Here is a 24,971-nt window from a genome sequence, read left to right as displayed (position 1 = left end):
CACTGACCATATCAGCATTGGGCAGTACCCAACTGCGATCTATACCCACCTGCAGTACCTACTCCCAAAATACATGCTTGGCTTTTAAAATGATTTATTTACTTGTTTATTTGAAAGATTTTCAGTCAGAGAGATCTTCCATCTGCTGGTTTGCTCCCCGAGTGGCTACATTGCCTGGGAGCTGGGCAGCCAGACTGAAAGCAGGAGCCTGGAGCTTCTGGGTCTCCCACAAGGGTGGCCAGGGCCTCTGCTGCTTTTCCAGGCCATTAGTAGGGAGCCAACTCAGAAATGGAATATTCAGGGCTTGAGCTGACCCATATGTGATGCCAGTGTCATGATTGCCAGCTTTACCTGCTGTGCCACCACACCAGTTCCATAAATCTGTATTGAATCCTGTGACCATTGTCCAGCAAATGTCACTCATCCTCTCTTCCCAGACTGTCACTCCAGCTCTTTGGGGTCTCTTAAACTCTATACTGCAGCAAGTATGGCATTGAATATGTAATCTGGAATCTGCAGAGGTAATGAGTACTGGGTAGTCACATTTTCTCAAACCTGCAAGAGGTCTGGGAGCACGAAACCCAACAGGGACACCTTGAAGTAAAGTCGCCTGTGCATGCCATGAGGTAGTGACAGAGTAGGAACCTGGACCTGTATCCTCACTGCCTTCCCAATGGTCTCAACTAGGTTAAAGGTGTAGTAATACCATTGCCAATGCCCAACACAAACACTGATCTGGGCTAAGCCACCACTTTGGACAAACTCAGAAGCAAAGCTTTATGTGGTTAAAAAAAAGCCAGCTTTATGTGGTTGGGAAGCACCCTGAGGCTGGAGGCCCTCCTGTGTGTCTGTTCGCATGTGTGCCTGTGCCTGCAAGCACATGGTGCCTCATTCAGAGGGATGACTTGACTCAGGGCTGTAATGAGGTCTCTATCGGTGACCTTGATGTGGCAGACCCCTTTCAGCCCCTGGTGTTGGCTGAGTGCCAGCAGCACGCTGTGACTCTGGGTTTGTACAACTAATAGCTCCAGCAGGGGACTGGATCCACACAGTGCAGCCTTCTCTTAATGCCTCTGGCTCCTTTCTGGAGGCCCAGGACGGCGTCAGCACCATGGACAGCCGCCACAGGCGGCCTTCCTTTCCTTTAACGAAAAGGAAAGCCGGCTGGGAGCGATCTTTGGGAATGGGCCCGGTCCTTGCTGGCTGCTTTAAGAGGGAGAGGGACACTGCGGGACTTCCAGAGCAACATTTCCGTCCAGTCAGCTTCTCGCTCTTGGGAATCCAGCGCTGGCCCGGGACATGCTGTAGTATCCGGAGTGTGTGCACCTCCGGGGGCTCGCAACCCGGCCGTCTTGTCAAGAGGTTGAGTCTGTCATTGCTCTCCACCACCGGTGCTTGTTCCCGGCTGACGTCAGTCGGAGCTGTCCTGGCGCTATATAAGGCTGGCGGCGGTCCCGGGACAGACCCCGCGCTTCCCCAAGCGCACTCGGTCTACCCCGAGGGACAGAGGTTGCAGCTCCATCTCGCACCGGCCCTGCGCTCTCTGACACCCTGTGAGTGGCTCCTCCCTTCTGCTCAGACTCCCTGGGCACCAGGACTCCATGCTCAGACCACCGGCAGTGGCCCGCCAGGAGGGAGGCAGGGAGATGGGGAGCAGGAGGAAGAGGTGGATCCGGCAGTGGCCAGGGCTGGAGCAGTGACGGGAGGCAAGCTGTGTGCACTAGGCAGCAGCCCGAGGTGACCCGCGGGGCGCTGGGTGTGCGCCGGAAGGGAATTTGCCACCTGCGGCTGTCCCAGGCGCACCTCACTGCCCTCTGTGTATCCAGGGCACCATGAAACAGGCGGCACGCGCGGCGCTGCTGGGGGCGTTACTGCTACTGGCCCAACTGCGCCCCGGGAGCAGCCAGTGGAATTCGGCGGCAGCAGCGGCGGCAGGGGTCCGGGACCCAAATCTACGTTGGAGTCCCGGGACACGGAGTCAGGGCGGTGGGGCCCGCGCACTTCTCTTGCTGTTGGCCGAGCGCTTCCCGCACCGCGTGTGGCCCGGCCGCCGGGGACCCGAAACGGAGAGCGAGCGGCTGCGACGCGATGACCCTCCACTATCCATCGACCTCACTTTCCACCTGCTGCGGACCCTGCTGGAACTGGCGCGGACGCAGAGCCAGAGGCAGCGCGCCGAGCAGAACCGCATCATATTTGACTCGGTGGGCAAGTGATCCATCGGGCCGGGGGCGGGCAACACCCTGGTCTCTTCCCCCACCACCGGTTGGAAGGAGCGCGCCCCGAACTGAGTCGCGTGGGACAGAGGGGCCCATTCACCCTGGGCACTCTGCGTGTCTTTTTTCTTTCTCTCCTTTCTTTCTTTTCTTCTCTCTCTCTCTCTTTTTAAATAAAAAATGAGGACGGGCTTTGGTTTTTGTTGTGGGAGCGCGGCAGCCGCAACAGGGTCTGAACCTGTGGGAGAGTCGGGTCTCCTAGGCTGGCGGGAGGGACCCACGTGTTGCAGGGGGCTCCTCCAGAAAAGCTTCCGGCCGTTCCCCTTGGGGTCCCATCACCCCTCTCTCCAAAATCCCGGAAGGTAGCGGTCTCGGCATCCCCTGGATCCCCTTCTCCCTCCCATAGCACCGGGCTCACGAGGCCCAACACAGGTTCATCTCACTGCCGCCCCCTCCCCGAAGTGGTCTTTGGGGAAGGGAAGAAGGCAGCCAGTGGGAGTGGGCAGCGAAAGGAGATGCGAGCCTGGGACGCTACAGTCCTTTATTGAGCCATACTTCCACGGGTAGTGCCAAGCTGGGGGTGCGGTCACCGCTGCGCAGATCTCCCACCACACCGGTGGGGGGTTGCAGACTCTCCACTGCGAGCCGGCTCAGTGTGGGCCTGTGCTCGCGAGAGACAGCTGTGTGAGCTGGTGCCCCAGTCACCCACTCCGGTTCCCCAGCCATGTGCGTTTCTCCTCGCTTTGCCCACCCGCATGGAGCCCCCAAGCCGCCGGGAGCGGCCAGCGGTGAGTAAGAAAATGCACTTGGATACTTGGGTCTCTCCTTTGTGGCTCGGGATGGGTGGCATTCAAAGGGCGTGGGGGCACTCACCTTCCGGCGCGTCCTGCCGCTCATCTGGCCCTACACCGGTGCCTTCATCCCCGTCCAACACCACCTCTTCGTCGTCTTCCTCCCCGGCAGCACCTGGACCCACGGAAGGCCCTGTGAGGTGGCGGCCGGGTCTTGCCAGCCCCCTCCCCCCAGCGCCGTGGGTCTGACTGCCAGGGTGCCTACCCCCACCCCGGCCAGTACTCATTCCCTCACCTGGCTGGAAGTCGATGGTCCTCAGCATTTCAGCCACATGCTCCACGCTCACCGTGAACTGGTCCATACTCTCGTAGCCCGGCTCTGGCCGACTTGCCAGCTCCACCTTGGACATCGCCCCGACCCTGTGGGGAGCCGTGACGACTCAGCTGGCTGGCAACGCTCCCACACCCTCGAACCTTGGAGCCCACGGCCCTTTGGCTGCCCCTTCCCGCTCTGCCTACTCACTTATTGATCAGCTCCTTGGCTTGCTGCAGGGGAGAGAAAAGGGTGCGAGTCAGATCGGATCGGGACCACAGCCTCGGGCAAAGCCCGCTCCAGGGCCCCTAAACGGGCCTGCAAGTCACACCTTTCTTTTGGGAGAAAAGGAGCTGGGGGTTGTGGGGTGGGGGGTTGTGGGGTGGCGGAGTGGCGGTAGGGTGGGGAGGTGGGGGGGTGGGAGTAGGGTGGGGAGGTGGGGGGTGGGGCTTGCCCAAGGTCATAGGGCAACAGACAACCCTGGAACCCGGGGCCAAGGTCGCGCCCACCTGGAGGTAGAGCGCCATCTGCGGCTCCTCCATGGACTGGATGGCCAACTCCACCAGCTTGCTCGAGGCCTCCAAGTGGTCTCCGTACTGCCGGATGAGGCCACGGACCTGCTGCAGCTTCTCCTCTTGCTCGCGCGCCAGCGCCTGCAGCAGCTCGCCCTTGCGCTCCTCCAGCACAGCGCACAAACTCTCAAACCTCTGATTTAACAACTGCTTCTGCCTTCGGCTGTTGTCCTAAGAGACCCAAGGCCTAGATGAGTACAGCTAGTCTGGGAGAGCTAGAATGCTCACCTCTGCCCCACATTTGATGGGACTGGCGGGGAGGTGAGAAAGCAAGGTGCAGGGGGTTACAAGCAAGGTCATACCCTGCCAGAATCCAGCCCCTGGCCTTTCTGACAAGAGATATTTTAGACCCGCAGCCATCTGTGTCCTTGGCCCTGGGTTCTCTTTGTGTTGTTCCATTGAGTTCTCAGGAAGACCCTGTGAGCTGGCTGCTGTGTCATCACCATCACCACCAAGCACCAAAGCTCAGAGAAATTAGACACTGGGCCAAAGGCACAGAATTAGCAAGCAGTTGAGCTGGAATGCAGACCTAGCAGCCTGGTGAAGCATATCTCACTATTTGCAGGAGGCCAGAGTTCAGACAGGAGCAGCAAGCACTCTGAGGTCCAGGGTGGCCAGGCCAGCCAGTATACACCTCCCCACCTCCCTGCTTGGCCACCTGCTAGCCCAGGCTCACCTCGATGGTCTGGCACACCTCCTCCATCTGTGTGATCACAGCTTGCACCCGGTCGTTGCCTGCCACCAGCATCGCGATGCCATCACTGAGCTCACTCTGATGCACACACAGGCTAGAGCTTAGGACTGGAGGGTCCAGCCCAGGAGCTGCTCCCATCCCACCCCAGCCAGCACTGCACTGGAAAAATATGCTCCTTCCCCCTCAGCCCTCCATCAGGGCATCCACAAAGAGCTAGAAGGATTAGAGCCATCTGAGGAGTGTGGATGTGTGTTCTATGAGTTCTGGAAGTATATCATTTGAAGGGACCGGCATTCTCCAAATGGCCCCCTGAGGCTGGCCATTGGGCTAGATGCTTCATCTGTAGATTCATATCTTCCATCAGTTCTGGAAAATTCTCAGGGTTATCATTCAGATAGTACTGACTCTTCTCCAGGCCCTGTTCGCCCTGTTCTCAGAGTCAGGGAGTCTGGTTAACCTCTTCTCTTTCTCAGCCTTTCATCTCCCAGGGCTGCATCCTGCTTTTCTCAGTCCTTGTGTTCTACTTACTAATTGTCTCCAGGATAAAAACAAAAACTGTCATTTAATTGACTGTTCTATTCCAACAATTGTAGTTCTATTTCTTTCTTTTGTGTGTGTTTCTATTTTTAAAAACTTTATTTGGCTCTTTGTCCAAAATGCATGGTCAGGAGCCAGCATTGTGGCATAGCTGGTAAAGCTGCTGCCTGTAACACCAGCACCCCTGATGGCTGCTGACACAAGTCCAAGCTGTTCCACTTCCAATCCAGTTGTTAATGTACTGGGGAAAAGCAGTACAAGATGACCCATGTGCTTGAGCACCTGCCATCCATGTGGAAGGCCCAAAAGAGGCTCCTGGCTCCTAGTTTTGGCCTGACCCAGTCCTGGCGATTGCAACCATCTGCAGCGTAAACCAGCAGATGGAGGAAATCTCTGTCTCTGTAACCTGACTTTCAAATAAATAAATAAGTAAGTCTTACACAAGGTAATGTTTGGCACTCTGTTATGGCTTGTTTTTTTACTCCATGTTTATGAAGGCATTTTATTCATAGTAAGTTTTTATTCTTCAGTAATTCCAGGGAAGGCATTGTAATGTAGTGGTTAAGCTAAAAATGCCTGTATCCCTTAAGGGAGTGCCTGGTTTAATTTCCATCAGTTACTCTTCTGATCCAGCAACCTGCTAATCCACATGCTAAAACCAGCAGGTGATGGTTTAAGTAACTGAGTGTCTGCCATACACGTGGGAGACTTCCACTTTGGCCCAACCCCATCTGGGCCACTGTGGGCATTTCAGGAGTGAACCAGAGAACGAAAGCTTTCTTTCTCTCTTTCAGATAAATAAAAATATATAGTCTTTTAAAAACAAACTTATCCTTAAACAATAATGCCCAATAATTCCTTGGAAATTGCAAATCTGTAGTTTTTGTTTATATTAACTTCACTCATAGAATACCTTGCTTTGTGTGTCTTCTATTATGAGCTAATATTCGGTTGATAAGGTAAATGCAAGGGCCTAAATGAAGGGCATTTTCCTCCAGGAAGAATTTGCATTTGCTCTGTCAAAAGCCAAGTGGTTGGGGCAGAGTTGTGGCATAATAGGTTACGCTAACACTTGTAACTCCATGTCCCAGGCTCTGGGTTCAAATTCTACTGCTCTGTGTCTGATCCAATGCCCTGCTAATGTGCCTGGCAAGGCAGCAGATGGTGGACCGAGTGCTTGGGCTCCTGCTAGCCGTGTGGGAGCCTGAATGAAGCTCCTGGATCCTGACTTTGACCTGGACCAACTTTAACTGTTGGAGCCATTTGGGAGAGTGAACCAGTAGGTGGATGATTGCTCGCTCTCTCTCTCTATTACTTTGTCAAATTCAAAGAAATCTTCAAAAGAGTCATTGAGAAAGGAAAGGCCAGATGGTTCCTGGCACTCCAGGAGTCTTGGCAGTGTTAAATATATGTTTCCCAGGTTTTATAGGCTTGGAAGTATAGTTGCCTTTGCTTTTACATATTTATTTATTTTCATTGGAAAGAAACTTCCACCCACTGCTTCACTCCCTAAATGGCTGCAGCAGTCAGATCCAAACCAGTGCCCATATGGGATTCCAGCACTTGTAGGTAGAAGATTAGCTAATTGAGCCAGTGTGCCAGGCCCTGGATGTATAATCATTTCTCACCACATCACTGTTTATTGCCTGGTTTGGTCCTCTGGGAAATGCTCAGCTTACTCTTCTCCCACCCCACCCATACTCAGAGATTCATTTTATTTCCTCTGTTCCAGCCAGTATAACTTTAACATTATAAAAGGAAAATTTCTTTTTGGGGACTGGCAACATAGCATAGAAGACAAAGCCTTCCCCTCAGGCACCAGGAATTTATCCAGATCTCCCAAGTGGACACAGGAGTACTGGGTTCATCTTCTCCTGCCTTCTCAGGAGCCAGGAGCTTTTTCCAGCTCTCCATGTAGGTGTAGGGACCCAAGCACTTGAGCCATCCTCCACTACTTTCCCAGGCATATTAATAGGGAGCTAGATGGAAAGTGGGGTACCTAGGACTCAAACTGGTAGTCTTATGGGATGGGATGCCAATACTGTAGGCAGCAGTAAAACCCACTGTGCCATAGCACCATCTCCGATTTTTCACTTTAAACCCAGGTGAAGGAGAAAACTTTGGGAAGAACAAAGACGCTGCTTGGGATGCTCAGTCCCATCTGCTGCCAACTCCAGCTTCTGGCTGACGCTCACACGAGAGGCAGCAGTTGATGAGGCAAGTATGAGGGTCCCTGCCACCTATGTAAGACACCTGGATTGAGTTCCAGGCTTCAGCCCAGCCCAACCACAGGCATCACAGACATTTGGAGAGTGACCCAGAAGATGGAAGACCCTTGTTTTCTAGCCTTTCAAATGAAATGAAAGTAAACAAAGCCAAGTATTATTAAGAGGCTGATCCTGTCTGGGTACCACACCCTTGCCACTCCCTCCTTCCTTCCCTGGTACCTTCTGACGTTTGTAAATGGCAGGCAGTGGAGCCACCTCGCAGTCCTTGTGGGCCCCAAAGACCTTGCAAAGCGAGCAGGTGGGCACCTCACAGCTCAAGCAGTAGATATTGATCTTCTCTTCCTCATGCTCCTCACACATGAGATGCTGTTCAGCCTTGGAGTGCAGTGGCCTAGAGAGCAGGGACAGAGAGGCAGGGAGGGTGAGAGTCGATGGAGCGAGAAGGGCCCTGACCAGTGCCATGGGTGCTTGACTGGGCAGGTGAGCAACTTTGCTGAGGGGCAAAGTTGGGGTAGAGGGGGCTGAGCACTCACCGTGAGGACTCCTGCTTGTAGATGTCAATGATGTTCTCCACCAGCAGGTTCCGCTGCAGGCCGTAGACCCCGTGTCGGTCCAGGACCACCTCATGTCTGCAGGACGGGCAGCGGAAGCGGCCTCCCGAGGATACGGTGGTGGAGCCCCGGGACTGCCACAGAGGGTTGGAGGCCTGTACGGATGGGTGACAATGTGATTCAGGACACAGCAGGGCCACGAGAGAGCTGAGAGGAACAGGGGGAGAATGGTTAGGGGCAGGGTGGTAGGGGAGGAAGCATGAGCTCTTGAAGGGCTAGGCATCCACCTCAGGTGGGCGGCCATGGTGCTCTGGTCCCTACCTCGTCGCCAGCTTGGTCAGCCCAGCTCCTGCGTGTCTCTGTCCACATCCTAGCTTCAACCAAGACCTAGCCTCAGTGGGGCCTTTACAGAGGGCTCCAGCTGGGAGCACTGGGGAGAGGCTGGTCCCCACAGGAAGGATGGGGCAGGAGAAGGACTCAGTCCAGCTCTCTCCCCAAGTCTGGGAACGTCAAGGGCTGCATCTGGGGGGAAGATTCTCTGTAGCCCTGGGCAGCAGCACAAAACAGAAACCACAGCTGGTTGGGGATATCTGGGAAATCACTGCAGGCACTGGGAGTCTATCCTGGCTTGCTGGGGGCGCCTAATGCTTGCTTTAAAAAAAAAAAAAAAAAAATTGGCGGGCTCGGCACAGTGGTACAGTGGTTAAGGTCCTCGCCTTGCACGCCCGGGATCCCCTATGGGCACTGGTTCTATCCCGGCAGCCCTGCTTCCCTTCCAGCTCCCTGCCAGTGGCCCGGGAAAGCAGTCGAGGACGGCCCAAAGCTTTGGGACTCTGCACCTGCGTGGGAGACCTGGAAGAGGCTCCTGGCTTTGGATCGGCATAGTATCGGCCGTTGCGCTCACTTGGGGAGTGAATCATTGGACGGAAGATCTTCCTCTCTGTCTCTCCTCTCTGTATATCAGCCTTTCCAATAAAAAAATAATAAAGATAAATCTTAAAAAAAAAAAGGTTGGCACCTGGCACATGGTAACCTAGTGGTTAAAATCCTTCTGAGCCAGGATCCAATATGGATGCCGGTTCTAATCCCTGCGGCCCCACTTCCCATCCAGCTCCCAGCTTGTGGCCTGGGCAAGCAGGAGAAGATGGCCCAAAGCCTTGGAACCCCACACCCACATGGGAGACCTAGAGGAGGTATCTGGCTCCTGGTTTCAGATCAGCCTAGCTCAGCTAGGGCAGCATTCACTCTCTGAGAAATTATGGACAGGATTGGCTGATTAAATACTGACTGTGCCAAGGAATGTCTAGGCTCTAGACTCAAGGTAGGAGCAAGCTTGCAGCCCCATCCTCACACCTGGCAGATCATCACGTACAGCACAATGTGGGTAGTGGTGGGGTAGGCTCAGCATGATGTCCAGGGGAGTCATCAGCTCCTCCCACCTGCTCCAGCTCCAGACCCCAGGAGACAGCCTCAGAGCTGTGGAAGTGACCACGTGACCCAGACATCTCTAACCACATGTTCTTTCTGTGGGGACTCAGCTGACTATCCTGCAGACCCGTGCATTTGGGCTAAGGTCATAGCCACCCTGGAAAAGATGAGGGGTTGGAAGCTTTGACAAGAGGGAGCTGGCAAGAAGCAGAGGCAAAGGAGGGCAGAGATGGCTGACGGCTCCCCAAAGCTCACCCCTTCTCCCTCTTCAGTCACAGAACCGCTGGGTCTTGGCAAGACCAAACATCCCAGCCTTACACAGCTGGATATGACCCAGAGGGCTGTGTCCTGGGATGTACCTAGCAATACTTTGTACCCTTTCCAGAAAGTTCCTCTAGTGGGTGGGCCAGGCCTTCTGCTTCCCCTTTCCTTTCTCCTTCCACCTGGCTTGAGTGACAGGAGAGGCTCCAGTTGAAACAGCTCCTTGCAGGTGGCAGGCACAGGTGGAGGACTGTGACAAGATGAAAGCTGAGCTCTCAGTGAGTAGGCAGCTTTGGCCTGCCTGCCTGGCCTACACACAGTGGGACAGTAAAGCAAATGCTAACCTCCCCCAAGCCCCTGTTTCTCCACCCTGAGCCCAACCAGCTGGAAGATCACCCTCTGGAGCCAAGGAAACAGTCATTGTCTTTGCGTCTGCTGACGTGTGTTTCCTACAGCAGGATTCCAACTCAGAGCCGAAACAGTGCTGGCTTGGAAGGAACTTTTATGTGGGCATGGCAGCTCTACCTCATGCATGGTGGACAACCATGTCACATCCGGTCAGACCCTTTGGTAGCTGGCAGGCAGCACGGCCCCACCGTGAAGGGAAGCTTACCATGCGTGAGCCTGGGCATGTGCTGTCAATACTACATTTTCCTCAGGATGACCGGGGACTCCTGAGAAGTTAGCTCTTTAGGCCACCATAAAGCTGGAACAAATTCCGTTGAGTGTGTCCCTGGCTGTGTGCATGCATCTGTCCTCAGAATTAAATACCAAGGAATTGAATGGTGGCGGGACAGCTCTCTGCTCTATGATCCTTGGACTCTTTTTTTCCCCCCCAAGATTTATTTTTATTGGAAAAGCAGGTTTTTTTTTCAAAGATTCATTTTATTTTTATTGGAAAATCAGATGTACAGAGAAAAGGAGAGACAAAGAGGAAGATCCTCCACCCGCTGATTCACTCCCTAAGTGGCCACAATGGCTGGAGCTGAGCCGATTTGAAGCCAGGAGCCAGGAGCTTCTTCCAGGTCTCCCATGCAGGTGCAGGGTCCCAAGGCTTTGGGCCATCTTCAACTGCCTTTCCTGGCCACGAGCAGCGAGCTGGATGGGATGTCAGGCCACTGGGCCTAGAAAAGCAGATTTTTACAGAGGGAAAAAGATCTTCCATCTTGGTCTGGAGTGATGGCTCAGTGGCTAAATCCTCACCCTGCATGAGATCCTTGGGACCCTGCACCTGTGTAGGAGGCCCAGAAGAAGTTCCTGGATCCTGGCTTCGGATTGGCTCAGCTCTGGCCATTGCGGCCATTTGAGAATGAACCAGTGGATGGAGGATCTTTCTGTCTTGCCTTCTCTGGGGGTAAATTTGTCTTTCCAATAAAAACAAATAAACCTTTAAAAAAGCCATTTGAGGAGTGAACCAATGTTGGGAAGATCTCGCTTTCTCTCTGTAACTCTGCCTTTTAAATAAAAATAAATCTATTTTTTTTAAATGCCAACATTAAGTCATAGTACAGGTACAGGCACACAGCTATGGCAAAAATCCGGAAGGTGGGGAGAGAATGAAGCCTGGAGTGTTTATGATCACACTGCCTGGACTCCCTCTTCTGTGGAGTTCATCAGTCGGCTGTCCCAAACCTTCTGCACGTGCTGGGCACATACTGAGTGCGAGCATCAGCTGCACACGTAGGTGAACATGTTGCTCTTTCTTGGCACCAGCTCTGTGTGCGGTGTGTAATGCAGCAAGAGCAGGGGATGGCACTGTAAGAAGGCTGTGGATGTGCTCAGTGCTGCTCGGTGAGTCTCTCCCCCTCCCTCCTTCCGTCCTCTCGCCTCCTCTCTCTCCCTCTCTGAGCCTCCTTTCCCTCAGGCCTCTGAATTTTTAGAGAAAGATTCGTGGCAAGCATTCCAGACACCCTGAGCAGCTGCCCCACAGGCAGGGAGGGAGTTGGTGGCTCCTGCAGCCACCTTCTCAGCTCACACCTGTCGCCTGCCACCCAGTACCTCACCTCCCCTGGGGTGCACCTGCTAACCATCCCTGGAGCGCCCTCTTCCTAGCGGGCATAGGCAGTTCCTGAAATCCCCGTCTCTGAAACAGCCTGGAGTATACACAGAAGAGCAGATTCGTTGTACCCCATGCTGGCTTATCTGTGGCTTCTCTTCAAACTACTTATACTTTCTCCTCTTCCACCACACAGAACTGTCACTTGTGACACTTAAGAAGTACAAAACAAGCTGAAGCAAGATGGTATGAAGACGGGGATGAGAAAGATGATCTGATAATTTCACTTGGGAATCTTGCCCAAATGACAAAGCCCAAAGATTTATACACCAAAATTCATGAAAAAAAAAAAAAGATGTTCTTACTACTTGGAATGAAGCAGAAACATCCTGTTACAGACTGATTAGTGAATAGTGGTAATCTACCCCACGGACACTGTTCATTAACACTGGGGTAGGGACAGGCATTAAACTGCTGCTCAGGAGAACCTCACCCCATCCCAGTGCCTCAGACGGAGTCCCGGCTCCACCCTCACTTTCCTGTTGACACAGATCCTGTGAGTGACAGCTGCTCCCTGCCAGCACAGAAGAACCCAGGATCCAGTCCCAGGATCCAGTTCCTGGCTCCTGGGCACTTCAGGGTTGGGGAGTTAACCAACAGCAGGCAGCCTGTTCTTTCTCTCATTGTCTCAACTTCTCCCTCTCTCACTCACTCACTGTCTTTAGAAAAAGAAAATGAATTAATTAAAGCAATAACTAAAAGATTGAGATCGGTAAACATGCGCTATCATGGAGAACTATCAATACCTTGGGGTGGTGCTGTGGTGTAGCGTGGTGAAGCGCGGCCTGCAGCACTGGCATTCAGGTGGGCACTGCTTTGAATCCTGGCTGCTCCACCTCCGATCCAGCTCCCTGCCAACACACTTGGGGAAGTAGCGAAGGATCCTGCACCCACATGGGAGACCCAGAAGAAGCTCCCGGCTTCAGGCCAGCCAGGCTCTGGCTGCTGTGGCCATTTGGGGAATGAAGTAACAGATGGAAGATCTCTGTTTCTCCCTATCTCTGTGTACTCTGCTATTCCAAAAATAAATACAATTTTAAATAAGAAATGTTAGTAACTTGTTAAGTGGAAAAAGTAATTTGAGAATATACTTAATACCAACTTTGATAACACATGTGTACAATATAATCTTTTTTTTTTTTTTTTAGTGGCAGACCATACACTCCCTGTTGACAACATTTGTGTCTCAGGGAGTGGAATTATGGGGGATTTATTCATTCCACGATCAGTATTATCTGGGAATTTAAGCTTACATAATACGTTTGTGCCAGTCTACAATTAGAATAAACAATACAAATTGCTCCTTTTGTGTCGGCAGACACATAGATATATAATAGTAGAAGGGATACTAAATGAGATACAAAAGCTATGATTCTTCTATCTTTAACAGTGTTTTCAAATTTTTTAAGATTTATTTTTACTGAAAAGTCAAATCTACAGAGAGAAGGAGAGACGGAGAGAAAAATCTTCCATCCACTGGTTCACTCCCTATGTAACCACAATTGCCTGAGCTGAGATAACTTGAAGCTAGGAGCCAGAAGCTTCCTCCAGGTCTCCCATGTGGGTGCAGGGTCCTAAGGCTTTGGGCCGTCCTTGACTGCTATCCTAGGCAACAAGCAGGGAGCTGGATGGGAAGTGGAGCATCCGGGACATGAATTGGTGCCATATGGGATCTTGGCAGATACAAGGCAAGGATATAGCCACTAGGCTATTGCACCAGGCCCTATTCCCATTAATTAGGAAAAAAAAGGATCAGATTATTTATTTATCTGAAAGGGTTACAAAGAGCAAGGGAGATATCTTCCACACATTGGTTCTCTCCCCAGATGTTCACAACATTCAGGGCTTTGCCAAGCCAGAAGTAGGAACCAGGAGCTTGTTCTGGGCCTCCCACCTGGGTACAGGAGCCCAAGCACTTGCTATTTTCCCAGGTGTATTAGTAGGGGAACTGAATTGAAACAGATTAGCTGGGACTCTAACAGATGCCCATCTGGGATCCCAGCACTGTAATCCAAGTCTTAAATGCTATACCATCAAATCCCCAAATAATTTCTGAGTTAGCTACAATGACTTTGGGGCTTTGAGGGGGAAAAAATTCAGTTTACTAATGAAATGCCCAGTCCTGACATGAAAGAAAGGGGGCGCTAGAGTGCCACGATAAAGTACCAGCCATCAGACACACATTACCTAGAGAGCCGTGAACTATGTTAATTGAAGGGAGGACAGGTACAAGAAGGTAGCATTGCAGGTGGACTTGAAGTCAGGGCAGATCAAAGGTAGAAGACAGCAAGCCATAAAGCGTCAGGAGACTATAGAAGTGTAGGTGATTGGGCTCGCTTTGGCAGCACATATACTAGAAGTGTAGGTGGCAAAACAGGGAAATGAGGGGAGCAAGGATGGTGGGCTTTATCACAGGTGGCTTTGATTCCAGGGGTAAGGCTCTGAATTCACTTCCGTTGGCCTCTAACCTAACAGGAGAGGTGGAGAGCGGGAGCGATGAGAGAACGGGCCAAGACTAGCTGGGAAGCCAGGACCAGGGTCTGTGCAAGTCACAGGGCCTCGCTCCTCTTGTCAGCGGCAGGTGCTACCCTGGAAAGACCAGCCAATCACCTGCATACTGGCGTTGGGTGGAGGAACGAGCCAAAGAGGATGCTGATGTCACAAGGCGACAGTGCTTAGCAAGGTCGGGTGCCTCGGAGGCAGGAATTCCTAACCAGGGGCCGTAGAATCCAAAGATATCCACGGACACAGTACTGTTGTGGCCGGGGTGCGGGGCGCTCTCCTACAAGAGATCGCACGCTTGCCTCAACAACACGGGGCGGTCGCTTTGGTGGCACCTGCAGCCCTGTCACTAACAGCAATGACAGCTGTTTTCCTGTCACATTACAGTTGCGGGCAGGAAACCCCCCCCCCCCGCCCGCCAGAAAAAGTCACACCTGCCACTGTTTCTGCGGGACAGAACTCATTAGGCCCGCTGCTGCTCCAGTTCACCGCTTACGGTGTGAGCCACAAACCCGTTTTACTGTATCAGACATGCTCTAAACATTTGGGCAGTTGCACCCCACTGTTCCCCAAGCTCTTCCTCAGGAGTGCTGCCTGCCCTCTCCCTGGGTGAGCAGAGACATTCCCCGGTAAACGCTGATACCAGACACCGCCTAGCTCTTTATGTATGAGAGGCACACTTACGCCTTCTACAGTGACAAAGATTTTTCTGCTCCCTTTTTAAAAAAAAGATTTATTTATTTATTTATGGAAAGTCAGATGTACAGAGAAAAGGAGAGAGAGAAAGATCTTCTGTCTGTTGATTCATTCCCTAAGTGATCGCAATGGCCAGAGCTGAGCCAATCTCAAGCCAGGAGCCAGGAACTTCTTCTGGGTCTCCCAGCGGGCGCAGGGTCCCAAGGCTTTGGGCCGTCCTCGACTGCTGCTTTCCCAGACCACAATCAGGGAGCTGGATGGGAAGCGGGGGCTCCAGGATACAAACTGAAGCCCATAACTGGGATCCCAGCACGTGCAAGGCAAGGACTTTAGCCGCTAGGCCACTGCACTGGGCCCATTTGCTCCCTTTCAAGAAGCAATTTTCCTCTTGAGAACAACATCACAAACCTACTGAGAATGCGTGCCAAATTTGGATGACATATGTTTTTCAATTGTGTATGCTATGTTTTATATACATAAAAGCATCATTCTGGGATAGGGCCTTCTCCACGGAAATCTTTAGTAAAAGGGAAAGATTTGATCTGAAGAGAAACCAGAGAATCGGGGTTGGGTGATGGGAAGGCATCCACGTCCCACGTCACAGTGTCTGAGTTTGAGTCCCAGCTCCATCTTCTGATCCGAGCTAGTGCAGGCCTGGGAACGCAGCAGGTGCGTCCCTGAAGGCCATGCAGGAGACTTGGGTAGATTTCCAGACTTTAGGCTCTGACCTGGCTTGGCTGTTGTATTTGGGGGGTTACCAGAAGATGGGAGCTCTGCCTCTCTGTCCCTAAAACTTTAGGGATCGGCGTTTTACGTAGCACGTAAGACATGACTTGAGATCGTAACCTCATGTCCGAGCACCAGGTTTGTCTTGGCTCCACTCCTGATTCCAGGTTCCTACCGATGCATACCCGAGGAGGCAGCAGTGATGGCTGAAGTGGCTGACTCCCTGCCACCCATGTGCCAGACTTAGATTGAGCTCAGGTCAATGGGTTCAGCCTGGCCCAGCCCAAGCTGAGGTGGGGATTATTGGAAACACAGATGCAGAGAGAGAACACACACACATACATACAGATTTTCCATCCACTGGTTTACTCCCCAGAAAGCCACAACTGCCAGAGCTGGGCTGCCAGAAATGGGAAGCTGGGCCTGGCACGATAGCGTAGTGGTTAAAAGTCCTCACCCTGCATGCACTGGGATCCCACATGGTCGCCGGTTCTAATCCTGGAGGCCCTACTTCCCATCCAGCTCCCTGCTTGTTGCCTGGGATAGCAGTTGAGGACAGCTCAAAGCCTTTGGGACCCTGCGCCCGTGGAAGACCTGGAAGAGCTCCTGGCTCCGGGCTTCGGATTGGCTCAGCTCTGGTCATTGTGCTCACTTGGAGAGAGAACCATCTGATGGAAGATCTTCCTCTCTGTCTCTCCTCCTCTCTGTATATCTGGCTTTCCAATAAAAAAAAAATGAATCTTAAAAAAAAAAGAAAAAGAAAGAAAGAAAGAAAGAAAGAAAGAAAGAAAGAAAGAAAGAAAGAAAGAAAGAAAGAAAGAAAGGAAAGAAAGAAAGAAAGAAAGAAAGAAATGGGAAGCCAGGAGTTTCTTCTGGGTTTCTCACATGGATGCAAGGGCCCAAGGCCTTAGACCATCTTCTGCTACTTTCCCAGGCACGTTAACAAGGAGCTGGATTGGAAGTGGGGCAGTCAGGATTTGAATCAGCGCCCATATGGGGACACCAGCCCCTACAGGTGGAGGTTTAGCCTACTATGCCATGGCATTGGTCCCAGATAGAAAAAAAATCTAAACTTAAAAAATAAAAATAAAAAACATTGTGCACAAGTATGTACTGGGTTTCAGGTTCAGGCTTTTAAAACCAATTGTTAGTAAAAAAAAAAAAAAAAAAAAAAAAAAAGATGCGTAGGTTTCATAGCTGACAAGTGGGTCCATGGCACAAAAAAATACATTTCTCTCTTTCCTGAATGTAAGTGCCTAAAATTTCTCATCCCAAATAGGAGTTGTGTGCTCTAGGCTACAGATGGCAATCTCACGTGTTCCCTCGCAGCTAACTGTTTCTACACAGGGCAGCTCTCCGCAGCTAAAACCCAGTTAGCAAAACCTCAGCTCCAGCACCCACTTATCTTTCCATTTTCCAAATAGGAAACAACTGGCTGACGCTATGGTACACATACATGTCTTCTTTTTCCTTACATTTCACGTTTACACAAGGGAGACTGTCCCATTAAATGGAATTTCATGTGCCAATGGAGTGATGTATAGAGAAAATTCCACAGCTGAAGGAAATGGAACAGCTAGATTGAGGGCGCTCATTTTGTTCCTTTATGCCACTGTACCCTGTTTCCTGCGTCCTCCCCTGTAAGATGGAGGTGACACTCATTTTTTTCTAACTCAAATGCAATCATGTTTGCATTGCCTATAAGCTATAAAGCACTACACAGACATAAAGGAATATTACTAACCCTAGTGTTGATCTAAAAAGTAACTGTTCACACAGGGCACGGAACAGGCGCAACTGCTCTTTCTTGTGAAGAACAAAATGGAATGAGTTTTTCTAGCCTACGTGCAGGGCCCTGGGGCGGCACCCGTGCCATGCACTGTGTCCTTTCATGCCATGTGGCAGCATTCCCTATTTCCTTCGAGATTTTGCTTGGAAGCTGACAGAAGCACTCCATCTAGCAAGATGCTCTGAAAGTGCAATTACCTTAACAGAGCCACACTTCTCTCCGGGTGTTTCTTCCTTGGCTATCTGGTGAGATGCTAACTGGGGACACAGATCTGGGGAGGCTGAGTCTCCCCCAGGCTTGTTGTCCAGGCCAATGAGGATGGAGGATTAGGTAGGCACCATGAACCAGGTGCTTGGAAATATACGGATGGAGTTATGGGCAGGTGGGTTCAGAAGGTCAGACAAGTTGAGGAAGCTTGGGTTTCTATTGGTCAAAGCCAAACTGTGGGTGTACAAGGGACTGTGAGTGGGGTTAGCTGTGGCTGCGAGGACCGAGGGGAGAGCCTGATGCAGAGGACAGTAAGGTTAGCATCATGGAGCAGTGTGCTAAGCTGCTGCCTGCAATGCCTGCATCCCTTATGGGTGCTGGTTCAAGTCCTGGCAGCTCCATTTTTGATTCAGTTCCTTGCCAGTGTGTCTGGGAGGGCAACAGATGTTGGCCCAAGTGCTTGGGCCCCTTCCACCCACATGGGAGGCCAGGGTGGAGCACTAGGTTACTGGCTTCAGCCTGACTCAGCTCTGGCTGTTTCACTGATTTGAAGAGTAAATCAATAGATGGAACATTTCTTTCTTCTTATTCCATAACTGCCTTTCAAATCACTCACTCAATCTACTTTTAAATAGTTTAAAGAAAGGGGTGGTGTGGATGATAAACTAAGCCCTGCTCTGAGAGGGGAGTGATACAGGAAGAGTGGGCCAGGCCGGGACACTGGCAACAAAATCAAAGCCCTTACCACATGGAAATCCAGCCTACTATTCCTTGAGTTGGTGAAACTCAGTTAAAAACAAAAGTTAAGGGCCCGGCGTGGTGGCGCAGTGGTTAAGGTCCTCGCCTTGCACGCCCAGGATCCCATATGGGCGCCGGTTCTATCCCGGCAGCCCTGCTTCCCTTCCAGCTCCCTGCCTGTGGCCCGGGAAGGCAGTCGAGGACGGCCCAAAGCTTTGGGACCCTGCACCCACGTGGGAGACCCAGAAGAGGCTCCTGGCTTCGGATGGATTGGCATAGCATCGACCGTTGTGCTCACTTGGGGAGTGAATCATTGAATGGAAGATCTTCCTCTCTGTCTCTCCTCTCTGTATATCCGCCTTTCCAATAACAAAATAATAAAAATAAATCTTAAAAAAAAATAAAAGTTAAAAACCAGTTTAAGACACTCTTTGAATCTACAGATATGTAAACAGGCTGGAAGGGGTGGCACAACCTGATTCACACTTGTACCAAAGCAATGAAGACAATGGTAGGAACGGAAGAATCAAGAGTACTAAGTCATTTGTTGCCATGTGGCCCCAATTTTTTGCCCACAGAAGGCTCTGAAAACCCTGACAGAAGTTTCTGCAAGTCACAAGGGTGTCAGAGAACTAGGCTGTGGGAGCCAGACAGCCCAAAGCACGAGGCAGGCTCGGGGATGTTCACTGGCGGGGGCACGCCTGTCACACCCAATCAAGAACTGCAAGTCGGGTGGAGCATCACAGAGATGGGCTCTGGCTGGAGAACCCTCCTCCTCGGACACCTTGCAGAAAAGCTGCTCCTGAAGCAGCTTCTTGCAGAGCCTCTGGCCATCTGCTGCACAACAGGCTGCAGCCCACAGGCAAGTGTCCCCAGTCAACGGGAGCGCTAAAAATAATCCCAGCCTCGCCTTAAGGAGTTTAGGAGTGAAGGGAATTTACAAATACAGAAACACATGGGAAGATGTTTGTGTCAGATTCCCACACCAACAGTTTTCTTCTTGTCAGAATTCTTGGTGGCTGAGTGGGTGCAAGTGTGGGGAAAGAGGCACGGAGACATTAAGGAGGGGGGAACGTGATGTTTTGATGGTTTATTTGATCTCAGCTCAGAGACAGAGAGAGAGAGAGAGATGTTTGGGCTCTAAAAAGATGTAGGTAACTTGTGGTAGCAATCATACAAAAGCACCCATGGGAACAAGGGTTTGAAAATTGCATGCAAAAATGAAAATAATTTGGGGGGGCAGCTAGAATTATGAGCAATTTGTTCTTAAATCCTATATACTGTTCAATCTCTTTTAAACAGTTCTTTAAAGCTTTTAAAAATAAGTATTTCTTTTTCATTGGAAAGGCAGATATATACAGAGAGGAGAGACAGAGAGGAAGATCTTCCATCTGAAGGTTCACTCCCCAAGCAGTCACAATGGTTAGAGCTGAGCCAATCTGAAGCCCGGAGCCAACTGCCTTCACTCGGTCACAGGGTCCCAAAGCTTTGGCTGTCCCTGACTGCTTTTCTAGGCCATAAGCAGGAAGCTGGTTGGGAAGTGGGGCTGCTGGGATTAGAACCGGTGCCCATATGGGATCCTGGTGCTTCAAAGCAAGACTTTAGCCACTAGTCTATCATGCCTGGTTCAAGATTTTTTTTTTTTTAATTGGAAAGGCAGTTTTACAGAAAGGAGAGACAGAAAGATCTTCCATCTGCTAGGTCACTCCCCAAAGGGCTGCATCGGCTGGAGCTAAGCTGATCCGAAGCTAGGAGCTTCCTTCTGTCCTCTCACATGGGTTCAGGTTCCCGAGCCTTTGGGCCATCCCTCGCTGATTTCCCAGGCCACAAGCAGGGATGGGAAGTGGAACAGCAAGGACACAAGCCAGCACCCATAGGGGATTTTCACACTTGAAGGGGGAGGATTAGCCAAGTGAGCCATTGCACAGCCCCTCCCTCCTTTCAATGATGTGTTTACACTTTTCAAAGCTGCCTTCCTGATTGGTCAGCTGGTCCTATAAAATCATGGTTTCTGAAGCATCTTGCTTATCGTCTCTCACAGCAGTTTTTAGGACAAGGGAACACTTGTGCGCAACCAACAGGTTTAGGTGACAGGTTAACACGGTCTGGTGTGACCATTGCCATGAAGCACTCACTGTACAGCTATGTCAGAGGGCCAACACAGAGAGTGGCAGAGCAGGTGGACGAAGGCAGGTGTAGACCAGGGAGGCTGGTTTGAATGTGTGTGAAGGTGCCAACACACACAGCTTCATGCAACCCTTCTGTTAAGGATAACTAAGAAAGTTGCTAATGGTGCCTTCTACCTGGGAAGGGGACTTGAGGGTCTGCAGTGGGTGACAGCTACACGTTTCATGATGCAGATTCCTATACTGTCTGGAAAACGCAAGCATGAGGCTGCTTCTGAAAGTTCATAGAAAAATGGAATTGGGCCCGGCACCATGGCCTAGCGGCTAAAGTCCTCGGCTTGAATGTGCCAGGATTCCATATGGGTGCCGGTTCTAACCCCGGCAGCTCCATTTCCCATCCAGCTCCCTGCTTGTGGCCTGGGAAAGCAGCCAAGGACGGCCCAAAGCCTTGGGGTCCTGCACCCGTGTGGGAGACCTGGAGGAAGTTCCTGGCTCCTGGCTTTGGATCAGCGCAGCACTGGCTGTTGTGGTCACTTGGGGAGTGAATCATCAGATGGAAGATCTTCCTCTCTGTCTCTGTTCCTCTCTGTATACCTGACTTTGCAATAAGAATAAATAAATCTTTAAAAAAAGAGGGGGGAAAAAAGAAAAATGGAATTGTTTATTTTGGATGAAGAATGCTGACACTCGAGCACGGGGTTTCCATAATGTGCGTTTCCTATGGACTTTCCGCAGACCTTGCTGTGTGAGAGTGTCTGTGATTAGATTTGGAAAATGTGATACACTGCTGTCACCGTTAGTAACTCCGGCCTTCCTAGGCAATGTTCTATGAGTCTGTTCATCTTAGAGAATCTGAAGAGAGAAGAATCAAAAGCCCTATTCTTGTTCCCATACTTAGAAAACAATCTGATTACGCCTAGAGTTGTCAAAGTGTGGAGGCAACGTGTGAAAAAACCAAATATGCTCCTCTTTCAGACGGAGGGCTACTGAGATGTACTGAGACGTATATACCTCCGTGTGGCTGAAGAACTGGGTCACCTCCCACCAGGCCCTCCCAAATAGAGCAGTGAAGAAAGCAGCCTTTGGTGCTCCTCTCTTGGCAGGGTCCACACAATCACCCCAAAGCTTAGGGGATCATGTCAGCTCCCAAATGCCCTGCACCGGGTTGGACCTGAACCATCTTCCGCTGCCCTGGTCCCCAGGCAGGATTCTAGAGCTTGCTGGAAGGAACCCAAACAAGTGTGAAGTGCCTTGACACAGAGGACTGGCTTCCACCTAGGCGGTAGCTCAGACCTCTGCTGGCTCCCCTGGGTGGTGTCCAGGCCTGGGTCCCTTTGCCCGATGACACCACAAGGCATTACTGAGCTTCCTGGACTTTTGGATTTCACATATTTCAGGTTCAGGGGATTTCACTATAAACCCATGAGAAAGGACGGCAAAAATCTGCCTGCCATTTCCTCCTTGGGATCTTGGCCTGATGGACACGCAGGGAGCTACTTAGATCAAAGGAAATACCGCGAAGGTGCGGGCGGGGCGGGGCGGGGGAGGGGATGGGGGATGGCGTGGCCTCTCCCACAAGACTCACTCAGGCCCCTAGTTGTGGAAATACTACTGACTCTGCTACACATGAAGGCTGGCACGGACACTTTAAATAGGAGGAGGGAGTGGGCCTCAATGGGGGGATGGCAGGAGAGGCCTGGAGCAGTTGGGCACTCAGGAAAGGTGGCATGTGGCATATACACAGGGTGTGTGCTGGGGCGCAGCACGGGTTGGTCTGACGGAGCCAAACCATTCTGTCCCCCCAGACAAGCTTCCCCAAGGTTATGCTAACAACCCCCCATGTCCATCTCCTTCTCTCCAAATGCGTGCTGCAGATGAACACTCGTTCATGATAACCACGTCACTGACACGTACGCTCAGCCATCCAGCCCGGGGCCACCCCAGGTTCTTAATCATTCACAGGGTCTTTTCTGGTGGCATTCCACCCACTCTCAGAGATCTGTTCTAATCCGTAGACCACTAGAGCCTTCAGCAGCGGCACAGGGCGAGAAAGCCCTTTGTAAGTATACATCGCTTACACTTTTGAAACCAGTGGCTAAAGCGGCGTCTGCTCTGGCCAAGCGTGCGGCATGGTGCTGGGTCTGTGAGCGCACGGAGGTGGACCCTGTTGACCAGCACACGACCTTGGACAGATTTTCTCAACCCTGGAGCTACGAACCCGACATCATCTCAGGGTTATCGAAACCACTCAAGAAACACCCTCAGAACCTTCTTTCCCTTATTGGTCTCTAGGGCGTCATCAAAGGACCATCCCCCATCGGTGCTGGTGTGGTCTGACAGCAATGAGCGGCTCCTGAGGCCTCCTCCTCCCCAGAGGACACAGGAGGAAAAAAAAAAAAAGACTGACACATGTGTCCCACCTACCTTCTCCATACCCGACTGTCCCCACCCTAATCCGAGACCCACGTGGGCATGCATCCCTCTCAACTATGTAAACAATATTAAAAATAAAATGTAATGGGCCCGGCATGGTGGCCTAGTGCCTAAAGTTCTCACCTTGATCACACTGGGATCCCATATGGGTGCCGGTTCTAATCCTGGCAGCTCCATTTCCCATCTAGCTCCATGCTTGTGGCCTGGGAAAGCAGTTAAGGATGGCCTAAAGCCTTAGGACCTTGCACCTGCGCAGGAGACCCAGAAGAAGCTCCTGGCTCCTGGTTTCAGATCAGGTCAGCTCTGGCTGTTACGGCCACTTGGGGAGTGGACCAGCGGATGGAAGATCTTTCTGTCTCTCCTCCTCTCTGTAAATTTGACATTCCAATAAATAAATAAATAAATCTTTAACAACAACAACAAAGCCAGGATACATGAATTTGCCTCACTCTGCTTTGCCCTGTGACTACGAGGAAAAAAAATCTGTCTGTGGGGAGACACAACCTCTCCTTGCCTTCTCCCCACGGGGCCAGCAGGGGACCCCATGCTGAGCAGTCTGGAGGGGTCACGACATCAAGCGACATTATGGACAGTTCCTAATCTCCTGGCTGCCTTAGGCCACTTTGCTGGACTTTGCCTTCTGAGACAGTTCTGTCTTCAGAATAGAATTTTCTCCCAGTGGTTACTTTTTGTTTGTTTGTTTGTTTTGTTTTTTAAAGATTTATTTAGGGAAGCGGGGCCACTGGGATTAGAACTGGCACCCATATGGGATTCTGGCACATGCAAGGCAAGGACTTTAGCTACTAGGCTACTGCATTGGGTCCAATGGTTACGGTTTTCAATGTTTCATAATCTCATAGTGCCTCTCCTTCTCCTCACTTTCCACACTGTTCTCAAAATCTGAAGCTGCAAACTGGAATGCAGAATCCAGGGCAGGCTCTGACCTGTCCCTTCCCACTCAGGTCGTTCCAGCTGCTACCCCAGGACAGGCTGTCCCCGCTAGCCAGCAGGGCAGCTGCTGACTCACGCTTGCCTGGGGATCCGCAGGGTCCCAGCTCCTGCCCTCTTCTGCTACCACAGCTACCCAGCACAGGGCCCCCAGAAGTGCTCTGACTATTGGCTTCTGGGGTCTCAAGCCGTGACCTGCTGGGGCTCCTCTGGAAGCCTGGCCTGGCCCACACCCAGCACTAACCTGGAAGACGTCATTGGCGCACTTGCGGCAGAGGTTGTGTTGGCAGGGCAGGATGACCACCGGCTTGGAGAACATCTCCAGGCAGATGGGGCAGAGGAGCTGCTTCTCCAGGCTGTCCATGCTGTGTGCATCCCCTAGCAGCGGCTTGAAACCCACGGTGAAGTTCATCCCCTCGGCGGTCGTGCCTGCCCGGGCCTCTAGACCCTGCCCTCCTCACTTCCACTGGCCTGTAGCTGCTCCTCTCCTTCCTGCTCACTCTGGAAATGGCTCTGCTATAGCTCCTGTCCCGTCCTCTCACAGCTTGTCTTGCCCTTGGGGAGTTGGTTCCAGACGCTTCTTGTCTCTCTGCTCTGGATTCTGCCCAGACACTTGTGGCTCTGTCTGTCTCTCCCCTTCTCTAAAATCCTCTTTGGCCTCCCAAAGGACCCCCTCTCCTGCTCACTCCGTGGGCAGTGCTGTTTGTCTCTGGCTCCTGAGAGGAGATAAACTTCACTGTGGGGGTGGGGAGCTGAGGGGCATCGGCATGACATTCCAGATCCCAATTTAGCTCATGTAAGGCGAGCCACAGCTGTCGCCGAGAGCGAGTGACCCTGACTCACGCGGGAACAGGCAGGTGTCCCTGCCGACAGTGGAAGGTGGGCCAGCAAACATATCAGGCAGGCATCTAGAAGGCTCCTGGGAGCCCCTGGCCCCAAGTTCTGGCACGGGTCCTTCTTCCAGGACAACAATATGAGCTAAATCAGTCCATGGTTTAGGGTGGCAGGAAAGATCTGACCAGACCTTAAAGAGAGACAGAGTTGATAACAGTCTCCTCTTCCTCGGATTAGCCAGTGACTCCACCCCTCTTCCCCAAGACCATGTGGTTCGCAATGGGGCACGAGGAAGACGGCCTCTTGTCTGACACTTCCAGCCACG

At 51.7% G+C, this 24,971-nt stretch overlaps 2 protein-coding genes across 2 annotated transcripts; one reads left to right on the top strand and one right to left on the bottom strand.

The window, feature by feature from the left end:
- Nucleotides 1-1,832: 1,832 nt before the first annotated feature.
- UCN (urocortin) lies at nt 1,833-2,216 on the top strand. The gene has a single exon (XM_040992735.1). The coding sequence runs from the start codon at nt 1,833-1,835 to the stop codon at nt 2,214-2,216; it is 384 nt and encodes a 127-aa protein (XP_040848669.1).
- A 595-nt stretch (nt 2,217-2,811) lies between these two features.
- TRIM54 (tripartite motif containing 54) lies at nt 2,812-24,224 on the bottom strand. The gene is made up of 9 exons (XM_040993963.1): nt 24,057-24,224; nt 7,885-8,057; nt 7,571-7,742; nt 4,569-4,664; nt 3,830-4,063; nt 3,531-3,553; nt 3,303-3,427; nt 3,090-3,182; nt 2,812-2,877 (listed from the first exon to the last, which is right to left on the bottom strand). Exons 1-9 carry the CDS (start codon nt 24,222-24,224, stop codon nt 2,867-2,869), a joined length of 1,095 nt encoding a protein of 364 aa, XP_040849897.1. The 3' UTR covers nt 2,812-2,866.
- Nucleotides 24,225-24,971: the final 747 nt, after the last annotated feature.

The sequence above is a fragment of the Ochotona curzoniae genome, unplaced genomic scaffold, assembly GCF_017591425.1.
Source record: "Ochotona curzoniae isolate NIBS_2020 unplaced genomic scaffold, NIBS_Ocur_1.0 contig_883, whole genome shotgun sequence".
NCBI classification, from domain to species: Eukaryota; Metazoa; Chordata; class Mammalia; order Lagomorpha; family Ochotonidae; genus Ochotona; species Ochotona curzoniae.
The sequence above is the reverse complement of the archived record's forward strand: the minus strand, read 5'-3'. Positions and strand labels throughout refer to the sequence as shown.